Below are 26,779 nucleotides of genomic sequence, written 5' to 3'. Positions count from 1 at the left end.
CCTCTTACTACTAATACTATTCAACAATTCAGCCTAGCTATAGCTAGGCTCATTCTGTGGCAGTCCCTATGAATCTGTTGACACTCAACACAAACTCCCCATGGACATGGAAAATGAGAGAAACTGAAGCCAAGTCAAAACAAGAGCAAGACATGGAAAGATGATTTTTAAGGATACCCTAATTGTGGACAAATGAAATAACGTAACTTAAAAATTTACTATCAATATTACAACTGATTTATTTTCATATCAAAAACTAAAAGACCCAAAGCCTTTTATTGTTTAGTTGTGGTTCAGAACATCAAAAATAAAGAAAAAAGTAATTTTAAAAAAATTAAAACAATTTAAAGAGAGGGCTTCAAAAGGTCATTTCCTGTATTTTGTCATGGCAACAGTACAAAGAAATTCATTCAATTTTAAAGTCAGCATTTAATCTCTGAGAGTTCACTGAAGTGATGAAGTCATTTTCATTAGTAGATTTCTGACTGCGAGTCTGATGCCAGAAATGAAACCAAAGACAAAACATCTAGAATTTTCACACTGTCCAAGATGAGTTATCTTACATTCTCCATTTACACATCAAGTCCTGAGCCCCATTGATACTTGAATATGATAAACCAGGTGAGCACAGCCAGTCCCAGTGAAACAGACCATAACAGATCACAACATCACCTCCATGGACCAGTTTATAAAATCGTCATCGCAAACACACACAAATCCATCATAACTGTACTTTGTAGTAGCGCCCAAAGACCCACTTTCATGCCAATTCATGTTATGAACCCCAGGCAGCACGCCCACACACCAATTACCAAGTGTTTTTTCTATGTGTGCTACATATTACCTTATGCAATGATACCCTCTCAAGGCACACACACAATTGATCCTCATTCACAGCGTTCACAGTGTCACCGACAGCCTACAGAGGACCGTCACCCCAACCCCCCAATCATCCCCCGTGCTTGCTGCTCTTCCCTTATTTCCCGCTTCCAGCGATAGAAAGTCCGCAAGGACACTCCGGGGAAGCGGGTGAGGAACTCCTGAACATCCACGTCAGGGTTCTGCACCACAAACACGTACTCTTCCCGCTGAAGTTTGCGTTGTCGCTGAGAGCTATGCCCCGGCAGCTCCATCCCCCGCTCTTCTCTGCCGCCTTGAGTGTCTTCATATCCCCCCAGGCTGGGCTGGGCATGCACATTTCTCTGAGACCCGCCCACTTCACCGTCTTCTCCATGGTACACAGGAGGGTTGGCCAGGGCAGGGAGGGGAGCAGAAGAAGAGGCGGAGGAGTAGAGGTGGGAGGTGTGGCTGTGGGGACTTGGGTTGGTGCTGGTTCTAGTGGCAGACACTGCTTTTGGCAGGCTATCTCGCACAATGCCTGCCAAGGATGTGGAGTAATTGCTGTTAATGCTGGCAGTGGTGGTGGTGGTGGCAGTGAGGGAGGTGTGGGGATAGAGGACGGCTGAAGGGGCTGGGGAGGTGGCAGGTGGCAGACATGGCAGCAGGGGTGGAGGGAGGCAGGCGGTGCTGGAACATGGCGTTGAGGCGACTCAGGTTGGACAGGTTGGACACTGTCTCCGTGAAGGAAGGCAGAGGGGTGTTGGGGGACGACTCCTGTTTAATGCTCACTACTGAAGGAGTGGCAACACTCAGCCCCTCACCACCACCACCTGCAGCAGGACTTGTCTGTAGGTGTGGAGACTGTGTGGGAATTGGCTTGGCACTCAAGTACCCCACCTGGTGAGAGGGCTCACCTTCAGCCCCGCGGAGCATGGTATCAGATATTTTGTCCTGTTTAGCACTGGTTCTGACCTCCGTCATCTGAGGAAAGACGGCCTGAGAACTGGGGGAGTAAGCAGTCTGCAAGGCAGGAAGACATGAGGAGGAGGTGGTGTCAGCTGCTGACTGAGAATGAGACAAGTAATATGATTCTTCCACAGACTTCTCACTCAACACACTGGCCTTGAAGATGTTGAAGATGTTCTCCTGCACATCAGGGAAGAGCCTGTTGAAGTCTTCAAAGTTGGTGGAAGGGATGTTGCGAATGTACTCCATCCTCACATCCACCCCTTTCTTCCACTGTTGGAACATGTCCATGGTGACCGAAGGGAAGAGTGCTGTCAGCCCTTTGAAGTCAATGGTGGGATGACTACGATAGTAGTCAAAGGCCATCCACATCAGCTTCAGCTGCTTTGAACCTGTCTTGCCCTTTTCCGTTGTCTTCCCTGACACACCTCCCTGAGAAGCTGTGGTAGGGGCAGGCTGACTGTGGCATCCAGAGGACTCAGATGATTCAACTTGAGGTCCTTCTGCATCGTCACCTGCGCTATGGCTGGTGGAATTTTCCATCCGGCTTTCCCATTCACGCCATACATTGAACACATACTCTGGTACGTCTCGAGCATGGCGAGAAAACCTTGCATAATCTAATTGTGGATCAGCACGGATGGCAGCTCGCCAGTCCCTGATATGTGCCCGCCAGCGGTAAAAAGTTCGCTGAGAGACTGTGCCAAAGCGTCTAGCAAATTCTGAATAGTCCATGGCAGGATTCAACATGACTTCAATGAATTCATCTCTCGTTTGGCGCCGTGCTTTAGCAGCATGATTTTCATCTCCTTCGTTTCCCATTAAACTGAAACTCTCTTCTGCTCCTTCTGCAGATGATCTGTTCCCAAAGTCAGACTTTTCTGAAGACAAAAGGCTTTCACCACCTGCCTGAGAATTCACCCTAGCTGAGGTGTCTGTGCCTCCTCTCTGTTCTGCAGCAGGAGGAGTTCCATACTGACCCCCAGGCTCTGTTTCCATTTTATTTTCTGTGTGTGACTGCAGTTGTTTCTCTGTCAGGACCAGTTTCTGCCACATGCTGAAGGCCTGGAAAGACACCCCAGGTACAGCAGACACAATGTCCTCATAGACAGCATCAGGGTGCTTCCGCATGTAGTCCATCACATGCAGCCCCTCCCTTTTCCAGCGGTAGAAGGTGCTGAGGCTGACAGTGGGATAGGTGCGGTGCACCTCATTGTAGTCCAAGTAAGGGTTCATATGCACCAGGACCTGCTCAGGGCGGTACTGTTGACCCCTGCTTTCAATGGGGTCACTGTGTGGCTCACTGCAGTCCTCTGCTGAACCCTGGTTCTCCTCATGGGTCACCTCAGACCTGTGCTGACTGGCCCCCACACCCTGCTGATGACCTGCTATCTCCTGTTCTTCTGTAACTCCCTCTGCACACACACACGCACTTCACTGTAAAAAAATATATGTCTGCATGAATCTATGGTAATACAGACTTGTACAACCCAAAACAATGCACTTTATAGTAATTAGTATAATGAGATGCAGAATAGCTTTGACATATATACAGAAATGCACAATACAATAGCTGATCAATAAATCTGAATTTCTTCATGTACTGATATAAAACATACACCTACAACTCTGCTGATGGAAATGGAAGATGCACTGTTGACCGAAACAGACTGGTGCAGCATTGATGAAAGTTTGTAGGCATGTGTTTGCGAGCTTGTTTGTGGGCAAGTTTGTGTGTGTGTGTGTGTGTCTGCATGTACACGCAAGCTTTTCTTTTTCACCCCACCAGACAAACCTTTCCCCTTGAGGTGGATCCTGCATCATACAGCTGCAGACTTCACCTTCACATCTGTCAAATGTAACTAAGACTTCAACCCACACATTAAACTGATCAATTCAATCCAAATGGACTACAGAACACTGACAAGAGTGGTAGATGGTTGACAGGAAATATACTGCTGCTAAACCCACTGTGTGCCAATAGTAAATGTGTCCACATGACCATGTGTTCGATTTTTTTTTTGGTATGTTTGTGCTGTCTGGCTACATGTGAGTGAAACGTATGAGAGAAGCAGGCTTCCATTTTAAGCTTAACAAACATTTGAAAAGACTTTCCATCACTCCTCCTCCCTCGTCCCCCCAAAAGGAAGAATCTTGGCACTGCCTAGCATAGTGGTCAACGTAACAAATTAACTACTTGACAAACAATCAATAGCTGTCGACACCATCAGTATCAATTCACAACTCCAATTTCTTCCAGCCCAGTGACAAACACAACAAATTAACTACCACTAGCACCAGATAAACAACAGATAGCTATGGGCTCCATCACTATCACCACTGCACGTTCTTCCAGCTCAGTGACACACTTGATTATAATAAATATCTTGAAGATGTGAACAAGCAAGCATGTTACACAAGTGAGACATGATCAATACAGCTGATAAAACTATTTTGTTAGACTGGCAGACTGAGTGGTAATCTGTTCCACTTTTTAGGTACACTTCCAGATTGTTTTGCTTGTTTAATTAACTATGAACACTTCAACACTCCCTTCTTTGTTTACTAGTTTTACTGGTTCAGTACGTTGCCCATCCTCAGACAAACTGAAAGACATCCCACAGGCAGCTTTAGACAAACCTGCATGTATTGGTTGTTGCAGGAGACTGGAGTTGGACAAAACCAGCAAGCTGTTCGCTGTATCCTCTCCGCTCCCCTGCAATGTACTGCTGCTGCCCTCAGCTTCCTGCCTCTCCGCCTTCACCAGCCCCTGCCACGCACCAAACACCTCCTCTGTCAGGTCTGGGAAACGCTCCCTTACCACAGGAAACTCCTCCAGGAACTCCGGCAGACTGAGGGAAGGTTTGGAGCGCAGCATTTTGATGGCATCACGGACTTCTCTGCGCCAGCGGTAAAAAGTCCGCACAGAAATGTTGGGGAAGTATGTAGAGAAGGTGGGGAAGTCCATGCTAGGGTAGCGCTGTACAAACAGGTACTCCTCTCTGTTCGATTTGTACTGTTTCCTGGGGGAAGGGCCTGATGAGGTTTCGTGAACCAACTCTCGCAGCCTTTCATCACCAGGTTTGTCCCCCTCACCATTTCTGGCTAAGCTGGTCGCCTCCTCTCCTGTGCTGCCCGTGTCCCCACCCACACTGGAGTCTCGCGAGTGGCAGCCGCTCTGAGCTGGACTGGGCGAGGTCAGCTGCGGGAGGTGAGGAATTGGAGGCTGTGTTGGGGCCGGAAGCTGTGGAGAGGGATCCTCACCCGTGTCCTGACTGCCTATGATGAGCCGAGAGTGTCCTTTTCTCACCCTTTCTCGCCAGGATGCCAAGATCTCATCAGGCACATTGGGAAAGTACAGCTCAAACTGGTTATCGCTGCAGTTTGGTTCTCTCTCCAGATAAGCTAGGGCTGAAACAACCTGTGCAAATATACAAAAGTATCATCAATATTGTGTAACACTAGTTGATGAGAAAGGAAGCTGTGAAGGTAAGGAGTTGTTGAGAACAGAATATGGGATATTTGTGTGATAAAAGCATTCAGTGGGATACACTCACACTGGATACATCAAAAATCAAAAGGAAATCAAAAGATGCCTTTTGAAAGTAAAAAAAATGTCACTATCAGAAGTGAAAAAGGTAACCACGTCCATCTTGAAAAATATAATCTATTTTTTCTCTCAAAAGTATTGCCAAAATTTGAAAAAATAAGTCTTTTCTTTTCCCTGTCCGAAGTGATTGTCATAATATGTCTCTGACAGCTCCATTCAGAAAATATGCAAAGGAAACAGATATATATATATATATATATCAATGTACAGACAATACCTATACTGCCACCTTAAAGCAAAATTAATATGTTAAGACGTTCTTCCCCAGACCATGAAATGACATCTTCAGGTGCTGTGCCCTGTAAAAGGCTATCTTAGAAATAATCTACCTTTGTCTACCATTGTCATTGAAGTGTTTAACCCTATTCTTCATACAATCTACTTGTGTTACTTGCCCTTGCCCAAGTAAATTAGACTGATACAGTTGGTCAGTGAAGTTGTATTAGAAACATTCTAAATCTAATAATAACCAGTTTAGAACAAATGCAGATCAAACAGAGACGGAAATACCAGAGTTCTTTCCCTTTTTAAAATAGTTCAGGCCATGGAAAGAGTTTTCATTTTCACTGTGACGAGTTAAACCAGTATGTATGGCTACAAGTCATGCTGCAGGCTACCTATATAGAATGGTGAGTCACAAGACTTTTGTGCTGATGAAAGGAAACGTGTTCAATAAAAAGAACATTCAAGAAATTTGCATGGTGTTTTCAGATGAGCAGAGAATACAGACTCAAGAGACACACCAGCACTTCTCACCTTGCGTCTCCAGCGGCCATAGCGCTGTGCAGACACCCCTGGGAAAACACGTGTCAGGACCAGGTAGGGTGTGTCAGGGTTGAGGAGGTAGTAGTAATGCTCTGGCTTCAAACTCTGTCTCCGCCCACGATGTCCAACCGCCCCATCCTCGTTCTCTCCCCCTTCTGTGGCCTGGGGACTGGGGCTTCCCTCCACCTCGCCTGCTTTGTCTGACGAACTTGGCCGGCTGGTGTCCTTGGAGCTGCTCCTACTCACCTCTTTGTTCGTTAACTTCTGTGACGGTGCAAAGTCTTCACCAGACTGCTCCTTATCCGCCTCTTGATCTTCAGCTGAGCTGTCTCTGAGCGTGGAAAAGGAAGCTGTCAATGATGGATTGGACATGATGCTCAAGGGAGACCAGAAGGGAAGCGTCATCTGCCCAATCAAAGGAGCATAACTGGCATACCAAGCAGCCAAGTCACCAATGCTTTTGCTTCCTGTACGAGCAGCCAGGAGACTGACAGGGGGAAGGGTGGGAGCAGCGGCAGTGAGCGAGGAGGGAGCCGTCACCAGGCTGCTGCAGGTGGACATCAGGTGGGTGGGGTTGGCCATCAGCATCAGGTGTGTTTTCCACAAGCTGAACACGTCCTGTGTCACTGACGCCTGTTTGCGAAACTCCTGGTAGGTCATCTGAACAACACACACCATCACCTCATAAATGGTAGTAGGCATACAGTCATACAAACCAGATTTTGTAAGCAGAACTTTAATCTTAATGCTTTTTTGTTTGTTTTTTAAAACAAAAATTTTTTAAATGCTCATCAATATGCCAATGCCAGACTTGGTTATTTGCATGCTGTATGATATATATTCTGTTCAAGAGACTGACACTATAGTTGAGCTTGGCAGTTACATCATTATCAAGATAATACTTATTAGGATACATTCACAATCACTTTCATCCTGTTCAAGAAACACAGGTTAAGATTTCAAGTCCAGTGGGTAAAACTTACCTTAGGATTGGCTTGCAGCTTCAGGAAGTCAGTAAATATTTGTTTCTTCCACATGTAAAACAACTGCTGAGGCACTTCAGGAAACACCTGAAACAATACAGTGTAACGTAATAAAAACCACTGACCTAAAAAATGATGATACTGACAGGTTCGTTGAAGCATACTACCAAACAAGAGTTACCAGTTGAAACGAAGTTGTATTATTTACAAGAGTGAGTGAATGAGTGAGCAAGTGTGTGTACATGTGTGCATGTTTGCGTAAGCATGTGTTCATGTCAGTCAGTCTGTGTTATGTCCATGGGTGTGCATCAGTCAAAATCTTTTTTAAGTAAAAGCATGGTCCTCAACAGGACTGTGTGTGTGTGTGAGGCACACAGAAATGAAGTCCTTCACATTTTTGGGGGGGTTTTTTTGGTAGTTGTTTTTTTTCCACACACACACAAAAATATAAACCACAATTTCATCAACTGCTGAGGAACACAGAATACACTGACCTCACAAAAGAACAACCTCTCAGTCTCACCTTGGCAAACTGCTCAGCATCCATGTTGGGATTCTTCTGGAGGAAGATGTACTGGGAAATAAAGCTGTCTGTTTTGGTCCCACTTTCCCCATCCTTCAACCCGCCACCACCACCTCCTCCTTCTCCCCCAGAGGTCTTCAACTGGTTGCTGGACAGTCCACTGCTATCCCCAAAGGTGACACCTGATTTCCCTGTGTCCCCCAGAAATCGATGCCCTTGACTGAGCAGGTCCTGCCAGTGCTCAAAGACATGCTCCCTGACCTGGGGGAAGTAGTGGGAGAACTGAGCATAAGTAAGCGAGGGCTGCTGCTCCAGGAACATGAACTGGTCCTTGATCTTGCGCTTCCAGCGATAGAAGGTGCGCTGCTGCATGTTGGGGAACAAGCGGGTCATCTCCGCAAAGTCCATAAAAGGGTCCCTCTCCAAAAACTGGTACTCCTCTTTCTGGGTCATGTCCTTCCTGGGCCAAGGGCTGCCACCACTACCACCACTGCCTCCTTTGCCAAACTCCCCATCACGGCTGTCATCCAGCTCAGACATTTTGCGCTTCCGTCCCTTGGTGGAGTCCTCACCATCTGCAGAGCTGAGGAAAGAGGCATGCAGCATGGACAGGTCAGCATTCATCTGCTGCTGATGCTGCTGCAGCAGACGGTCAGTGTAGTGCTGCAGGCGCTGCATGGAGGAGGTGGCAGACAAGAAATGGACGGCATCTTTGGCTGCTGCCGCCGCTGCTGCCGCTGCAACTGCTGCTGCCTCATTTTGCATGCTGCCTGGTGGGGAGAGAGAGGTGGAACCGGCATCCTGAAAACCACAGGTCAGTAAGGTTCATTGCAATCAGGGACAGGGCTATTGTGATACATTGTATTGTGCTGTATTATACTTCAGCCTCAGCAGATTTCTCTGTGTGAAATTTGGGCTGCTCTGCACAGGGAAGGTGAGTCAGCATCATCCAGCACCATCCCTTTTCGCCCCACCATTTTTCTATGTTTAAAGCTGATCTCAGAACTTGAAATTTCAATGTTTAACAACTCCAAATTTACAAAGAACCGCAGACACTTCCTCTCAATGACCATGTGAAACTGATGCAAGCTATAACCAGTAGGTTTGTTCTGTTGTCCTAATGTTTGTAGCTGATGCAGAACTAGGACAATCTGAGGGCCTATTTCTGGCTTAGCCAGTCAAAGGGATTTTTTCCCTTCAGTGCTGATCGTTACTGTCATTGTTCCTTCTATGGTCAACAGCATGCTGGACACTACACAGGTTTAAATCAATCCTCTCAATCTCTGTCTCTCCTCAAGCCATTTTTCTTTCACCTTGTGTGCCTGTAATTTTATCTTGTCAGATAACTCCAAACCTGTCTTTACACCTGAAGACAGGACAGGTGGTCAGTGTGCCAAATCTGGTGTTGATTGGCTGGACATATGGATATCATTATCGTAAGGGCAGCATTTGATGACAGACTTACAAAAGACACCATGAATCCAATACTCACTTTTGTCAACAGAAACCATAACAACAATACTGGCAATCCTTTCACCTATCAAACCTGTGGCATTCAAGAAAAGGCTCAGGAAACAAATGAAGCACTACATAATCTTAAACAATATCAACTGAAACTTGAGCTCCCTCCACCCCACTGTTTTGTTTGAAGACTGTCTACATCCTATGCATACTGCAAGCACATGCAGACATTAAATGTGTGCATTTTGACTCTATAATTGTTTCCATGCACAAAAATGGGGATAAGGGCGAGGAGGTGGAAGCAGGCAAACCAGCATGCTGTTTTTTTTCCCTTTCTTTTTCATAACTTAACAGGTTTGTTACAGGTTTCAACAAAATAAAACGTTCCCATCAACAGCAGTTTACAAAAAGACTTTTTATAGTAGATATTCTTTGTCAACAACAGGTATTTTATCAACAATTATGATCACTGCCATCACTTTCCATTCAGAAAGCTGCTTGAGATTTTGTGATAGCTGAGCTTAATTCTCTAAGCTGGAAATTATGTCATATTATAGTGCCGCCATGTCTGCAAACAATCCTGCCAAAGTTGAGTCCCTCAGGGTCATCACTGACTTAGAACAGGAAGAGACATTGGCCCAGTACTGCTGCCAGTAGTAGTCTGAAAAAAAACACTATCAAAGAGTTTGTTTCAAGGAGGCGTTAAAATGTGTAGACTGACCCATATATATACACTACACCATATCTGCTAAAACTTATGATGAACAGATGCCTGACTAGCACATAAACTCAACACTCTGGTCATGACCTTGAGCCTACCATAGGCATATATTTATTAACCTAAAATGAAATGAAATAATCAAATATATATATATATATATATCTGGAATATCATAAATGAAAGATAAGGCAAATGACTAAAATAATATATACAGGAATTAAAATGGGTAATGCTCAGTGAACTTGTGCATACCCATACACTCACACAAGTGTACACATGCACACACACACGTGTACAGATACAAAACACACATTCACCAATTTGCAGTCTCACAGACACGCTGGACCAACACTTCATGACACATACATGATACTCAAACCCCACCATACGAAAAGCAATATATTCACAAGAGCACACACATACGTCCTCACTCAAAATGGCATGTACATATGATATATGCATCTCAAAGACTCATGTATAAAGCATCACTCAATGGAATTATACATGCACATACACATCACATTCACCCTACAAATAATGCATGCATACAATTGTACTTGCACCTAGATCCCATAATCCACACACATGAACACACACACACACCAGCTCCCACAATCTAAGTTTTCCAACACATAAACACAAACACACACACCAGGTCCTACAAACTAAACACACATAGTACACACATACATACACACATAGTGCACACGTATGTGTGCACACACACATTGCCAGTTTTGCAAGTGTCACAAACATTTTCATCAAACTCTCCAAGGCCATAAATGTAACTAGGATATTCTTGTACTTCCGGTCAGGTCTGCGGGCATCGTCAGTGCTCCGTACATTTTTGCTAAAAAACTGTTAAAGTAATACACCTAAGATATCAGTTTAATGTTCACCAGCACAGTCTGTGAGCGAGGTGTTGCGGTGTGTATTGTGTTTATCAAAATAACATCTTCTGTGTGGAGAACGCAAAAGAAATTTCATAGCAAAGGAGTTTTTCAGTGCTTAAGCCATCATGGCAGCGGCAACGCCGGCCCCGCCAGTAGCCCCAGTTTATGTTACAGCACGTGCACTGCCAGACGAGTCGCTGCCTACAGTCTATGATATATGTGTAGCTGCTGAAGCGGTTTGTGGGCGTGAGACAATCCGTGGTGCTCAGCGTGTATGTGGTCTGTGGCGGATTTATCCGAAAACTAATGAAACCAGAGACAAGCTCTTGTTGGAGGGGATCTTGTTCAGTGGAGCACTTGTCTCTCTCCTGGACAAAAATCCTTTCATTATCAGAGACCAGACTGATGAGAAACCAACCACCAAACTGTGGATAAACAATGCACCTCTCAGTGTGGACAACAAAGACACTGAAGCTGCACTGCAGAAGCTAGGAGTGGAGATCAGATCCTCACTTCGAAATGAGCTAGCGAGGAACCCCGATGGACGGCTGACACGTTTCAAGACTGGCTGCAGGTTTGTGTTCATCTCTGTGCCGAGAACACCTCTGCGACCAGTCTTAAAACTTGGTGTGTTCACCGCGGCTCTCTACCATAAGGAGCAAAAACAAAAACTAGTAAAATGTAGCAAGTGTTTACAGGACGGACATCTGGCAGCAAACTGTGAAGGAGAGGTGGTGTGCAGGGGACACAAAATGTGCGACTGCCCCTCTGTTGTGCCCCCTGCTACAGAGGAGGAGAGCAGCAGAGCAGTCTGAAGAAACTGAGTACAAGGAAGTGGGTGAGGAAATGCCCAGTGCTCAGAGCGGCACCACACCAACACACCGTGTGCAGCCGCCAGCACGCGCCAGCAATGCGGCAAAGAAAATTAAGGAAACCAGCCACGCGAAGCCTGCTCACGGCACAGTGAGCAGCACTGGAAAAAAGAGGGAAAGGAGTGAGTCTCTCCCTACCACATGTCAAAGTCTTCCAGATAACAAAAGGTCCGCTGTCCTGACGCAGCCAGAACACAACGGAGAGGCAGAGGTGGAAAGCATGTCGGAGGAGGGGGGTAACACTTGACGTGTGTTCTCTCCCGACCAGCCTGACCACTCCCTCACGACCTTTGGCTTTGATTTACGGACTTTAAATTAATGATTGACGATTATAATTTCCGCATCAGAAAGTTGAAAAATTGATACCACCTTTTCAAATATGAATAATGATATATGCATTGGTACTCTAAATGTTCGAGGGCTTACAAATAACCTAAAAAGGAAAGTAGTATCTGACTTCCTCAGAAAACAAAAGTTAGACACTGCATGTTTGCAGGAAACATACGTGACAGATGATATATTGTCCCAAATTAATGCGCATTGGTCTGGAAGGGTATTCTATAGTGTAGGTACTAATAGAAGCAATGGACTTGTAATTCTCATTTCCAACCATAAACAGATTCATGCAGAACTCATTGAAGCAACAGAGAGAATATTGTTAATAAGAACTGTACACGACAACAAATCAACTATCATAGCTAATTGCTATGCACCCAGTACCACCGTTGACAAAATATCATTCATTAACCAACTCGTCAACTTGTTACATAAGCAAGACTATGACCACCTGTGGGTTCTGGGTGATTTTAACACAACAATACATACTCTAGATAACATAGCCGGCAAGCCTCACTCACAATGAGAAAAAGAAGCCCTTCTAGAAATGTTACCCTCTTTTGACTTGGAAGATACATGGAGGTCTATCCATCCAGATGCCAAAGAATACACTCGGTCAAGATCTGCTCCTTTTACAGCTAGAAGAATTGATTATATTTTCAGCAACACTACCTCCATTACACTTGTGAAGAAAGCATTAACCCTAAAAGGTGAACAAGATATTCAAATAGCTACAGATATTGTAAGGCAGTTCGACGAGTATTCAGGCACGAAGTTAAATAAAAATAAATCTGAGGGCATGTGGCTAGGGTCAAGAAAACATGAAACAGGTGAAATAAATGGCATTCCCATGGGATCTGACAGACTGAAACTTCTGTGGATATATTTCTCAGCAGAAATGGAAATTTCGCAAATCGAAGAAAACTGGAAATCCAGAGTTGAAAAAATAACTAAGGTGATAAAACAATGGTAACGCAGTAACCCGTCTCTATATGGTAGTTATTCTGGCAAAGACTTTCCTACTGTCACAATTCTCTCACGTCCTACAGGTAGCGTCTGTACCTGTTAAAGTTCTGAACACCATCAACACATTAATGTACAGATTTCTTTTGAAAAAAAAAGTTTAATAATAAAAAAGCATTTGAAAAAATAAAAAGAGGCGTTCTCAGCCTCGACAAAGAAGATGGTTGTTTAAACATGATCAACACTGAACACCAGCAGCAAATGTTCTTGGTGAAATGGGCAGCCAGACTCATTAAAGAGACAAAATCTCACTGGAACATTCTGCCGATATACAACATGTCCCCCTTTCAAGATAGTCATAACAGTTTCAAGTGTAACATTTCACCCAAAGAAATTAAAAAACTGGAAAAAGTGCAGTCAGTCTTTTGGAGAGATGTAATAATAACAGTAGCCATCTCTAACGAAGACAGACCGATAGAAAACATAAAAAAAAGAACCGTTACGGAATAACAGAAATATAAAATACAAAGGAAATGCGCTACACTTTCCCAAATGGAGTAAAGGCGGCATCCGTGTCGTGCAGGACCTTTGGCAGCATGGAAATATAATGACGTATGAAGAAATAGTGCATAAATTAGGCGCTGACCCTGGCCTTCTTTTTGAATACAATGCCATAATAAACTCAATCCCACAAACATGTAAACTCCATCTAGCTTATGATGTCCACAATGATGAAAATCCAAACGACATTGCAACAAAAGAGGGGAACCTCAATACCTTGTCAAATAAACAAATCAGGAAAACATTCGCCCGAAAACAAAACCATGAAATATGTGCAGCTCAGTTTTGGAAACGTAAGCTAGACATCAATATAAGCGACTACTTCAAATTAGCATATGAATGTATGAAAGAATCACGACTGAGGTTACTTCACTTCAAATTCATACACAATATGTACCCAACGAATATTCTCCTTGCCAAAATGGGTGTAACGGACACAAATAGATGTAACTGGTGCCAAGAAACCCATTACATTGAACATGACTTACTCCTGCCCCAAACTTTCTTCCTTTTGGAAACATGTGAAACAACTCATTCTCACACGCTACGATACACTGATTCCCATGGATAAAAAAGTAGCTCTGTTTGGTTCAACAAAAATGGACATTCCAACCGATGAAAAACGAAAGGAAATCAATACGATATTGTTAATAGCAAAACTGTTCATCTCCATATTTAAATATTGCAAGTGCAAAAATCTTGACCTTATCTTTGAATCAGACCTCAGCCTTCGTAACCTAAGATCAGTATCCGTTAAGATACCAGAACACTGAGTCAGGCCCACAAAAAATCCTGAGGGTAGCATTCAGTGTGCACATACATATTATTGTACTTAGGTGCAAGCTTGTGGAGAGGGAGGGGACTGAGTAAGTAAAGGAGACACAGAGAGAGAGTGAGAGGCTGTGTGTGTGTATGTATACCATGCTTCTCTTTCAGGCAATATGATTTTGTGTGAAACCATCATGTATGTGTAATATATGTTGCATGGTCTTGTAAGTGTTTGAACATCCCATTGGGAAGACGACAGATTAAAAATATGAGAAAAAAATGGAAAAAAAAAGAAAAAAAAACAAAGAAAGAAAAGACATCAGAAAGGAGAAAAATGATGATGGAAGGAACACATACAAAAAAAAAAGATTAAAAAAATAATAATAATAAAAAATAAAAATTAAAAATTAAAAAAAAAAAAAACTTCCAGGGATGCTGAAACTATCCTGCTCATTTTCAGAACTTTTAGGCATCCACTGATTTCTCCTAAAAAAAATAAAAAATATATAAAAAATTATATTAAAAAAATTTAAAAAACCAACAAGGATATTCTTCAGTATACTGTATTATTTGGGAACACCCCCCAAAAAAAATTCTGCTCCATTCTGAAGAAGTCTGTACATTGCTGCTCTGGAGATAAGCCAACATCTGTTTCCTTCCAGGTTATATTATTGGCTGCTCCCTCTCTCTAACCTTTCTTTGAACTGATCAATGGTGTTATGGTCTTGCATCTGCTTACTGTGTAACTCTTTTACATTCCTTAACTCAATGGGGTTGTCACTCTGAAAATTGCTTCAGGTCACAGAGCCTTCCTGCTGTTGTCAGAACTGACAAATTTTTTTTTAATCATTCATAATTTAATGGTCTAAACAGCTTTTGCCATGCACAACTGTCTGGTGAAAGTGAAAGGGCATTCATTACTGCATAGCTTGATTGCCTCAGACCATCTTTTGTGGTCATTTATGCTTTGTTTGCAGCAGGTTTTTCAAGTCACTGAGCGGCAGCGTTAACTCTGTATTTTCATGACAGCAGATAAAAAATTTCTTCAGTCCCCAATTCATTTTTTCGTACAGATCTTTCCTAGATCTTTTCAGAGATATGCATGGATATTTCATGTCTTCATAGGAATAGCCTGGAGTAGATTTATTTTTTTATTTCGGAAACTGTAACAAAATGTACTGGAAGCAAGTGAACATTGACAGCAATGAAATATCTGGAGCTCTTTCTTTTCTCCTCAATGCTGTACACTGAACTTGGTAATCAAGTTACACATCACTGATGAATCTTAACACAGTAAAACACTGCCTCTCTGTTGCACTTTGCTGTTTGTTTCTAACTTTTTTTTTTCTTTTTTAAAATTTTATGTTCATGCCCCAAAATGACAAAACTTGTGTGTAGCCTGCACTGAAGCAAGATCAAGCAGGTATCATTCACATAATCTAAGTAGGACTAGGACTCACAGGAGTGTCTTTTGTTGTTTCCAGAGTGAATATCTGTGCTGTATTGTGAATTTTTTCTAACTTCAAGAGGCTGCTTTGAGACTGGATTGTGAGTGCTAGTCCACTGTCAAAAACACTGGTAAAGGAGTGGGCACCATTCACAACAACAGCTGGTCATCACATCATGGTGGAAGACATCTATCCATCTGTTGGCTGTTCCTTGGGTACCACAGACATTATGCAGAAGACTGTGACTGAATATCAAAAACCTTTGGAAAGTCCATTGATGGGACATATGTTTGCTTTCCATTTATCAGGTTTTCTGTGACCTTGTCAACAAACTCAAGCAGATGCATCTAAAAGGATCTCCCACTCTGGAAGCCGATCACATAGGACCCCATGTCATTGACCACGGTGCTGACCATGTGCTCCAGTACTTTCCAGATGACACAGGTAATGTAGACATGGCAGTATTTTGCGGGTTCACAACGCTCACCTCTCTCAACAAAAAGAAATGTAACAAGAACATCTCTCCGGTCTGGTAGAACATCTCTGGAGCTGATGCAGGACTGAAAAATGGTCAGGAGCATGGTCATTTCTACTGCAGGTTTTTCCAGGATTTGACAGATTCTAAAATCAAGTGCACTTCCTTGCACACGTACATGTAGTGCTGGAGTCTCTGTTTTACTTCTTTATGTAAAATTCTGTACATTAAAAAAAAAAAAAAATGCAACAGAGAAATTCATCATTCAGTAGTACACATCACATACAATCATGTGTGACCTTTCATGTAAGTTAATTTTATATTCATATATTCACTATCACTACTGAGTATCAGCATCAAAACTCACTCACAAACAAAAATATAAACATGCAGTACTTGAAGTGGCACACAAGGCCTAAAGTTTAGTTCTAGCACTTTGGGTTTACACCTTTGTCAGACGTCTGCTCCTTTCCTTTACAATAGATGTGGTGTGGTATCCATTATATATATATATATATATATATATATATATATTGGGTGTCCCCCAAAAAGTTAACCACTTTTTGACAAGTATTTTCTCAGTGAGAGAGAAACCGAATTACTAAAAATTTTCACACAGTAACCTTAGGGTATCATCAACAAGTCTACAAAATATCTAAAAGTTTGGACACAAATTATGCCAATATTGTCAAATTCAAAACAACATGTCAAAAAATCCAGTATCAGAGCTGTGCAATGTGACCTTCATCATGTTCATGCCAGCTGCCAGGTGTTGGCATCTGTCAATCAGTGTCAGTCTAAAAATAGCCTGTCTGGGTGTCCAAGTCTATTGATTTTTTTTATTGTCATCTGTATCCAAAATCAGTTCTGTCCAAAGTTTCAGTTTGGAAGGATCAACCATGCCTTTGAGTGAAAGTGATAAGGTTACCATTGAAAACTGTTTCAAAGAGAAAGGCTGGGGTGAAAGAAGGATCGTAAAGGAATTTCCAGGCAAGGGGTGGAGTCATGTCACTGTAAACAGACTTATCGCTAAAATACACACTTCAGGGTCAGTAGCACGTAAAATTGGCATTGGGAGACCCAAGACTGCATGTTCAGAGGAGAACAAGGAAAGTGTTAAAGAACTGATTCAATCCCAGGAGGAGAACCCAGGGACCCACAAATCTCAGTTGCAAGCGATTTACAAGTGAGCAAGTCTTCTGTGCAAAGAATGGCGAAAGAACTGGAGCTGAAGCCCTTCAAGAGGATACGGGTATCAAGGAGGGACCAACATGTCAGAGGGAAAAGAAAAACTCGCTGCCGTAACTTGTATGACCGCTACTCAGCCACTGATGTGAAAAGGATCATTTTCAGACGAGAAAGACTTTACGTTAAAAATAGCTAAAAATTGCCAAAACGATCGTGTTTATGGGAAACGGAAACAAGAAATTCAGCCATCTTGCCTCTGTCATGAGACTTCTAGATTTTCAAAAAAGATAATGGTTTCAGCTGGAGTATCCTGGAAAGGAAAAACATTCATTTTATTGACACTGATAGAGCCAACGTTAATAGTAAAAGCAACATTCAGTTATTAGATGACAATCTTCTCCTGGATTGTAAGCATCTTTATCCTAGAAATTACATGTTTCATCAAGATGGGGCTCCTTCACACACAAGTAGGGTAACCCAGGCCCATCTGGAGGAGGCTACACCAGAATTCATCAAGGATGAATGGCCCCACAAAGTCCTGACTGTAACCCAATGGATTACGCCATATGGGACTCTCTGAAGGAGAAAGTTTACGGGGAGTGAGAGACAAACTGACTGAGCAGGCATTAAAGGACAGGATAATTATGTCATTGGAGGAAATATAGGTGGAACCAGGAAGAAATACGCAAAAGCATTTCTGCTTGGAAGAAACGGCTTCGTTAAGTCGTGGAGGAAGATGGAGGCCACATTGAGCATAAACTGAAATAAGTGAGTTTTCCTCTGATATTGGATTTTTAGACATGCTGTTTTGAATTTGACAATACTTACATAATTTGATATTTTAGATATTTTGCAGACTTGCTGATGATACCCTAAGTTTACTGTGGGAAAATTTTCAATGTATTCGATTTCTCTATCACTGAGAAAATAGTTGTCAAAAAGTGGTTCTTTTTGGGGGACACCCGAGATATATATATATATATATATATATATATATATATGTATATACACCAGGTCCAGTCTACAAATTCTGACATAAATTCATCCTTAAACCAGAAATAATTTCTAAACTGAAATAAGACCATCTGAAAAGACGTCTGGACTCACCTTAAAAAATAAATAAACAAACAAATGCTGGTAGATAAATCCAGACTTACCTCAGCATCACAAGTGGGGGTCTGCTGATCTTGCTCTGTTGTTGCCTGGGTCATACTTTGCCTGCAGAACAGCACCACAATACCAATTATTCTATTTTCTCGATAATCAATTCTTTATAATTTTATTATGTATCCTTATTTTCTAGCTATTTTGTTTTTGTTCTCCTAAACTGGCTAAAGCCATGGAATAATCCCTAAAATCCAAATTTTTGTCACTCCTTTCATGACAGCATATTCTATAAAAACTAAATTCAGTGTCCACTGAATTGCTAATGTACTATCACTCAGTATCGTCAAATGTATGCATGTATACAGAAGCATTTCTCAGTATTCTTGCTTCATTATGTCCAAGGATAAGGGCTAAATTGGTGAAACCAAATGTTTCACTAAATAAACTCCTTAAGGCTAAATCCACAATCACATACCATATATGCGGTCCCTCCCTACCATCACTTTCCTGCATTGTTCTTGATGTGAAATAAATAGTACTCTTACTAGTCTTAGTCAAATTTTGCCTATGTACAGTGATCAATACTGTATCAGTGTATGCTAGCACAGATGATGTATTCTGTTCATCACAAGACACAAATCATTATGTTGTTGTTTTTTTAATGTGATTATTCCCTGCGCCCAAAGGGCAAAATTCTGAATGAGCTGAGTAAGTCTGAAACCAGTGAAACTGAAAAGATCACTGAAAACCACAAAAGCTGTAAAAATGAATAAATGACACTCATTGACAGGCCACAGACTGCAGAACAGAGACACAAACTGGAAGACTTAACTTGTAATTTTTACATGGGGATGAAGAATAAGGGAGGGGGTGGGGGGACACATTTTTAAAGAAGATAGGGAACAGAAACGTGTCACAAAATCATATCAACATACCAGTAATGTGCAATATATTTCAAAATCAAGCATGCTAAAAGTGGTCAAATTTTCAAGAATGCACGAACACACACATATCCGTACATACACACACACACACACACAGCATTTCACAGAAGAAAAAAAAACAAAAAAACTTGAAACACTAGCCAACACCCACACTCAAACCTGTAATAAATTTGCCTTTAATTACTATGACCATTACATTATTCTTACGCACACACACACATGCAGACACACAGACACACTCGCACTCACAACCCCACACACTGATACACAAACCGTCAGTGTCACACACACACACACACACACACACACACACACATACAAACAAGCGCAAACACACTGATATAGTAACACACACACACACAGACACACACACACACACACATATACACAGACACACATACGCAAACACACTGATATAGTCACACACAAACACACACACACACACACACACATACGCAAACACACTGATATAGTAACACACACACACACACACACACACACACACACACACACACACACACACACACACACACACACAGCATTTCACTAAAAAAAAAAAATAAAAAATTTAAACATGAAACACTTGCCTACTTCAACACTCAAGCCTGTAATAAATTTTCCATTAATTACTATGGGCGTATGGCCATGAGTTGTTTTTTTTTGTTTGTTTTTTTGTTTACCCTCAAGCCACAGACTAAGTCAGTAACTAAGTGACTGAACTAAGCATTTTCTCTCCAATATCAATTTCACCAATTTGTATGACATTGACAGATCCTCCTCAATGATCTGCAGTTACAAGATAGAAGTGTGAAGAGTAATGCCTTGGTTTATAAAATTTTAAGCTACAGATCCACTAAGTGTAAGACAAACTCTAATGAAACCTGTCAGAAAATACAGAATTCTAAGATAAAAATAATACACATAAACATGTATACACACAGACACAGACACAGACACACACACACACACACACACACACACACATGCCAAACATCAACAGCGCCTTGGTAGGAAAATAACAGAAAGCTGAAAAGGTAGAAGAGGAAATCCATTAAAACTAATAAAAGACCACACACATGACACAGTAGTGCATAATTTTATAAATGATTAAAAGAGAGGAACTCAGGAAGGAAAGGAAAATGATAAATGTTGTTGTTGTTGTTCTTGTTTTGGGGGGGTTATATATAAGATGGCATCATACCACTTGATAAAGTTCTGTCATCAAGTGATCAATCCACATCCAGGCATAACAGATAGACTGAAGATGTATATCACATAATAATGTTTTTTTGTTTTTTTTTTAAATTAAAATCACTGAATGTATGACGACAGCCTCCATCAGAGCTCAATGTCAAAACATTGTTAAAGGCATCTGAACAACATTTCAGTTTCTGATTAGGTTTCAATTTCATGTACTGGTATCAGTAGAATTGTTATTCCGTCACAGTGTGCAACTGAAGATCGAATGCAGAGAAATTAAATTAAGAAAGCTCTATAAATTGAATACTATTAAGTCATTTCAAATGATTAGAACTTTTTCTAATGTCATACTCACACTTTTTAACAAAAATTACAGAAACAAGTTAGTAGTTCTAAACAGTTACTTAGCAAAGTTGAATATTATTTCACTGACCTTTCTTTTTCACCAGCTAAGAAATAAGACTCAAACAAAATGATAATTTCATTCTATCTGCACTTTTACAGTCTGTCTTTCTTACTTTATTTTCCTTACCTTACATCTTGTCCACTTTGTTCAGGGCTGTCTTCTTCTTCTTTCACAACCGACATGTCCAGAGGAAGATCCCCCTCATTCACTGGGACTCTTGCAGGTGAGGCATTCCTTTCCTCTGCTAGAAAAGAAGCTTCACTGGAAGGGAGGACAGGGGGTTCAGTCTTATGGGAAACAGGCTTGTCAAGATGGCTAACTTGTTTTATGACAGAGGTATGGTTGGGGTGAGATGAGGAGTTCATACGATCAGGAGAACAACCCACAGCAAGGGGATCACTGGTAAGGGCAGTCTCAGAAGGGTGGGCAGGAAAGGCATTAAAGGCTGCACGAAGGGAGGAATCGGCAACAAGAGAAATGACAGGCGATGGTACAGGAGATGGTTTGGATTGGTCAGTAGGGCTGGGAGAGGCAAGCAGGCGCTGGGCATGGTTAATCTGGGACAAAATTCCCACCTCCATGAAACTGTCCGTTGATTCTATGGAAGCTGCTCTGTCTCTGCTTTGCTCTCCCACTGGGTCCGTGGGCTGAGCCAAGCCCCCTTGCAAAGCCAGATCCACCTCCATTTCACAGCTGTGCTCCTGGCTGGACAAGTCAACGCGGTAGACCTGCGGATGGGACATGGGTTCATTGTGCAATACTAAGCCACCATCAGATACCACTACTTTGTTGTGCACTTCATCAGGAGGACAGGACACACCATGCTCACCGCTGTGTGAGGGCGATCCAACTGACACACACATTCCATCCTGACCATGGTTCTGTGCAAGCCATGTACTGGGCACTGTGTATGAAGCAGTTTTGCCAGCAGTAACCAATGAGGTGTCACCTACTGTCTGGTGTAAACCAGCTGTCATTATGGCATGGTCCGTTTCATCATAGCTTTGCAATGACTGACTATGAATTTCAGCAGTCTGAGACACAGTCACTGGACAAGGAGCGTGCTCAGAATACTGGATGGGTGTTGTACTTCCATCATCAGTCTCAGACAATTCACCAGGTACTGAAGCTGCGGCTTCACAATCTTCACCACCACCATCCCAATTTGTCCTGCTATCACCACCATCCTGAACTGGTCTTTGCCCATGATGGAGTGAAGCACTGACAGCTGGGTCATGACCAGAAACAGTGTTGCTGTTGAAGTGTGTGGTTCCAGCACCCTCACTGGTACTAGCCGGACCATCTGCCACCATGCCATCATGCCCCCCAAAACTGACATGACCCCCATCTGTTTTGGCCACTCTGCTCATGGCCAGGGTCACCAATTCTGCTTCACTGGCTTCCAGGTCTGACTGCCGTCGCTCATGGGTTCTCTCCCTTGGAGTCAGTCCTCTCCTCACAACTTCCTTAATACTATGGTTGTCTTTGCTCTTGTGGTCAATCTCCACACAGATTATTCCCACTATCTCAACACAGTCATCAAAATACAGGTGCTTGTAACATAGCTGGCGCAACATCTTCTTCAGTTCTGGATAAAACTCAGAGGCATCTCTGGATGGCAAATCAGTATGGTCCAGGTCTGTGTTCTGCATGCTGGTGTCACCAATCATGATGGGCATACTGAAACACAGAGTTACCAATATATTTATACATTCACTTTCTTTTTTTCACAGATGTATGCATAATAGTATTACATTATCACCACCACTCCTACTTCCCTTTGTACATGCACAGACATTTGAAATTAAAAGCTGAACTTCACCAACTTGATAAAAAAAATTTTTAATGTTTTATATAAAATTCTTAAAAAATAGACGCCTGGATGGAATATTTTGTTCACTGCAGTCAAAGCCAAATTGACAGTCAATTGCATGACCAGTTCAAGGGAGGTTTTTTTTTACCTACAGCATTGCAGTGAATGGACAACAACAAGGCAACATTCATTATCACTCTCCCTATCTTATAAAATGCAAGCCAAACTCTTCAGATTTTCAAAGGTCTTACAAATCAAGATGTGATTTTTTTCCACAGTCTGGCAATTCTAAGCACTCTATCTTCCAAGAACTGATCAGTTTTCATTTCTTTTGTTGTACTTGAAAAAAAAACATACAATACCCCACCCCCATAACTTAGCTGAAAAATAAATTCATATTAATGCATGCAATGACTTGTGAATTAAGCAGCATCCCCATCCCACCTTACTCACCTCTTCCCTGCTGATAACCAAATGGTTCAACTGACAAGCTTCATCCCTCTCCCCCCATCTTCACCTACAGTGAAACAGTTGTACAGTGTAACATTCATGTGGCTTAGCATGGAATCCAAACTGCAGTACATTGTATTGATCCCTGTGCTGTTTATATAGTGTGTATAACTGTGACTGTAGATATTTTAAGTGTGTGTGTGTGTGAGTGTGAATGTGAGAGAGAAGAGACCAGGAGAAAGAGAGAATGCATACATACACATATGTCCATGTGTTGGTCTGTCTCTTTGTACACGTGTGTAATTTCAAATGTCTGTGCATGTACAAAGGGAAGTAGGGGTGGTGGTGACTGTGTGTAGAACATCTGGTAAAGCATTCAACTAAGAAAGTTAGAAACAGCCTAAAGGGTATGACTCAAACGAGTCAAAGTTGAACTTCACCAACTTGATAAAAAAAAAAATTTAAATGTTTTATATAAAATTCTTAAAAAATAGACGCCTGGATAGAATATTTTGTTCACTGCAGTCAAAGCCAAACTGACAGTCAATTGCATGACCAGTTCAAGGGAGTTTTTTTTTTTTTTTTACCTACAGCATTGCAGTGAATGGACAACAACAAGGCAACATTCACTGTTTTACTTTTTAGCACCCAACATAAATCATCGCGCGCACACACACACGTACACACACACATATACATGCATAAGTATAAAAACACACCAAATGTGACATATAATAAACAGATCTACACACACACACACACACACACACACACGTATACATAGACACAAAGTGCTAGTGGATAGTAGTTTGCACAAGACAGGAATGTCAGACCCTGCCGGAGTCTGCACTAGTTGGGTCACGGTTAAGTATGTGTAATTAAATTAGTGGTTCACACATCTTTGTTTCAATTTTTAATTTACAAACAAGTCCATTTTCTCTCTTCTTTTTTGTTTCAATCATGCCAGGGAATATAAGTATTACTAAGTGTGAAGAATGTACATAACTTGTCATAACTGTGTATGTAAATTTGTAATAATGTATACAGACATTGTATACATGTCCACATAACGTAAGTGCCATTCGTGTGTGCATCTGTATTGGTGTACACGAGTTTGTGTGTTTACATACATATGTGTGTATGCATTCTATTTTGTTTATAAATTTACCTCTATGTTCAAACATCTCTTTAACATGTTTAATATTTATATGGTGAATAAAATATCTTTACTCTTTGGAGACATTATGTGATGCACTCAGCATCATGACTAAGAAAATTTTTGTGTATGCTTGTGTGTGCATACATACAATAATACATGTATCTGTGTACAAAAGTGTGAGATTTAGACACAGAGAGTAAAATTATGTGTGGATGTCCCCTTCATTTTTTTGCCCTTCCAAGTTGCACGAGTTACATGCAAAATTATGTGTCAATGGACAAACAAGTCACTAAATTAGTAAATATAACAAAGTATGAGATTGTAATTTGTAAAGTCATATCAATAACAATTTGTATAGATCTATCTAGATGTATAGATAACTTTGATAAATAAAAATATATATATAAACAAACAAACCATAATATGATTAAAAAATAAATATAAACTTAATAAAAAGAAAAAAAGTCAGATAAATGAATAAAATGGGAAAGTATAACATTTATTACAACTACAAGTCAGTCCGTACACATTTACAGGAGCTTAGAAACTCTATATATTCCATATATATATATATATATATATATATATATATACCTGTCAGGGATAAGAAATTTCTTTGGCTTTACTTAAAGTAGTAAAACAGCTTCTTACATACATTCAGGCCTGTAGTGTAAAATATTCCCAGTCCTAAAAATAAAAAATTAAGTAATATTATTCAGATAATTATCAAACTTTCATTAAATCATTAACTTGTATGACGTTTGAGGCCTGTTACAAAAGGTCTGTTCATCGTTCTGTTATTATGAATTTTGTGATGTATAAATTATAACAGCAATGCAGAGCTGTTTTGTGCTACATGGACTGGCTCAGAGATTTAATTCAAACCCTAGACTAGTGCTTTACACAGTTGACACAAATCTATTTTTGTCAATCAATCATTCAACCCCCACATGAATTTTTTTTAATAATTATGTTCATCTTATTCTTCTATGACTTGTTCAATGCACAATTTGTTATTCACTGGAAAAAAAATCAATGTGGAAATGTCTGCACTGTAACCGTTTACTCTGTGTTCTTGTAAACTGTACCTGGTGTTGTCTTGAGTGTTCTTTCTGTACAGTTCTCATCAGGGTAAACCATACTTGGTAATCTACACATTGTTTATGTCTGGCCTATTTGACGCTTTGTGATGGTTCATTGAGTTCAGAAATATTAATTAAATAAGCAGAATAAAGCTTCTCACACTTTTGCTGCTTTGAAGAATTTGCTATAACTCGCCGTCGAAGATCTTGGCAAGATTGGTACATGTGCTGACTAAATCAATGGCAATCACAATGAACCAGCATGCCAACATGAAACACACTAAAGTCTTCCATGGAAATGTGTGCACGACGTAGACTCTATTTTGCTGGGGCAAAGTAGACAGATTACCTGAAATTAACTGTTAGGTAAGTTCAGAGTAACACTTTCTCTGTTTCAAACACCGTGTTTCCTCCATAATGGCCGCGGCAGACTTCCAATCTTTCTTTTCTCTTTCCCCTCTCTTCCTCCGTTTTAAACCGTCACGTGATCTTCGATGTCTTCTGCCCGGCATCAAAACAAGATCATGACACTGTGACAGATGACGTATCAAATGACAGCTGTTCGAGACAGGATCAAGAAAAAACTGCACGCACTGCTGCTGACAAGTACAGTGACGTTACCAGAGATACACAGCAGTAAAATATTCTGGCAAGCCGTGTAACAAACAAAGAAAAGATGCTCGGGTTTAAAGATGGCCGGCGGAGAAAGGAATTTCTCCACTTCGCAAAGCGGCGTGCCACCCTTAATCTAGGTCACGACTCGCCGATTCACAACTTACTTCCACCAAAGTTAAGGCCGTTAACACAGCCACTGTTGAATATACAGATCAGTCGTGTATGTGCGGTGCATAAGATACGATTCTAACCGTTACACACGTGATTATATCCATTATGTCAAAAACTCTACCTGCAGTTGTTGCAGCCTTTGTCGTGAGTCTCCAGCAAATGCCAAGCGAGGCTCGAATCTTTCAGTTGCAGACGACTTTTCAGTTTCCGCCATCGTTCGAACGAACCAGCCAAATATATCCTACGGGCATCCCGCCATTGATATGCGGCTCTTTGTTTTAGCTGTCGTTCTTTCACTGGTTTGGGCGGTCGCCCTCTGTTTGTGTGTTTCCTCAGGATATCACTTCGTTTTAACGTGGCCATTTTGTCTGTCTGCGAACGTTTAGTCAAAGGGGAGAACACATTGAGATGGGAGGGGGTGGGGGGCACTGTTTGCGCATGCGCAGACGAAGTCCAAGT

The 26,779-nt window shown here is 41.5% G+C and overlaps 1 protein-coding gene across 2 annotated transcripts; it reads right to left on the bottom strand.

Annotated features, from left to right (window-relative positions):
- Positions 1–1,132: 1,132 nt before the first annotated feature.
- On the bottom strand, positions 1,133–26,683 carry LOC143275589 (uncharacterized). Of its 2 annotated transcripts, none has more exons than XM_076579802.1 (8): positions 26,442–26,683; positions 21,157–22,710; positions 18,531–18,591; positions 7,688–8,488; positions 7,165–7,251; positions 6,173–6,841; positions 4,447–5,227; positions 1,133–3,221 (listed from the first exon to the last, which is right to left on the bottom strand). In XM_076579802.1, the coding sequence occupies exons 1-8, from the start codon at positions 26,681–26,683 to the stop codon at positions 1,405–1,407; spliced, it is 6,012 nt and encodes a 2,003-aa protein (XP_076435917.1). In that variant the 3' UTR covers positions 1,133–1,404. The 2 variants fall into 2 exon arrangements, with proteins under 2 accessions (XP_076435917.1, XP_076435927.1); XM_076579812.1 differs by lacking the exon at positions 26,442–26,683 and adding an exon at positions 25,884–26,088.
- Between the last annotated feature and the right edge of the window lie 96 nt (positions 26,684–26,779).

The sequence above is a fragment of the Babylonia areolata genome, chromosome 2, assembly GCF_041734735.1.
Source record: "Babylonia areolata isolate BAREFJ2019XMU chromosome 2, ASM4173473v1, whole genome shotgun sequence".
Lineage (NCBI taxonomy): Eukaryota > Metazoa > Mollusca > Gastropoda > Neogastropoda > Buccinidae > Babylonia > Babylonia areolata.
The sequence above is the reverse complement of the archived record's forward strand: the minus strand, read 5'-3'. Positions and strand labels throughout refer to the sequence as shown.

Bases quoted from the DNA above. Each gene is read 5' to 3' on its own strand.
- LOC143275589 (XM_076579802.1), bottom strand. From the start codon at position 26,683: ATGGCCACGTTAAAACGAAGTGATATCCTGAGGAAACACACAAACAGA. The intron at 8,489-18,530 runs GTAAGTCTGGAT...TGTGGTTTTCAG, and splicing joins CCCCCACTTGTGATGCTGAG to GATGCCGGTTCCACCTCTCT. The intron at 7,252-7,687 runs GTGAGACTGAGA...GTATTGTTTCAG, and splicing joins ATGCTGAGCAGTTTGCCAAG to GTGTTTCCTGAAGTGCCTCA.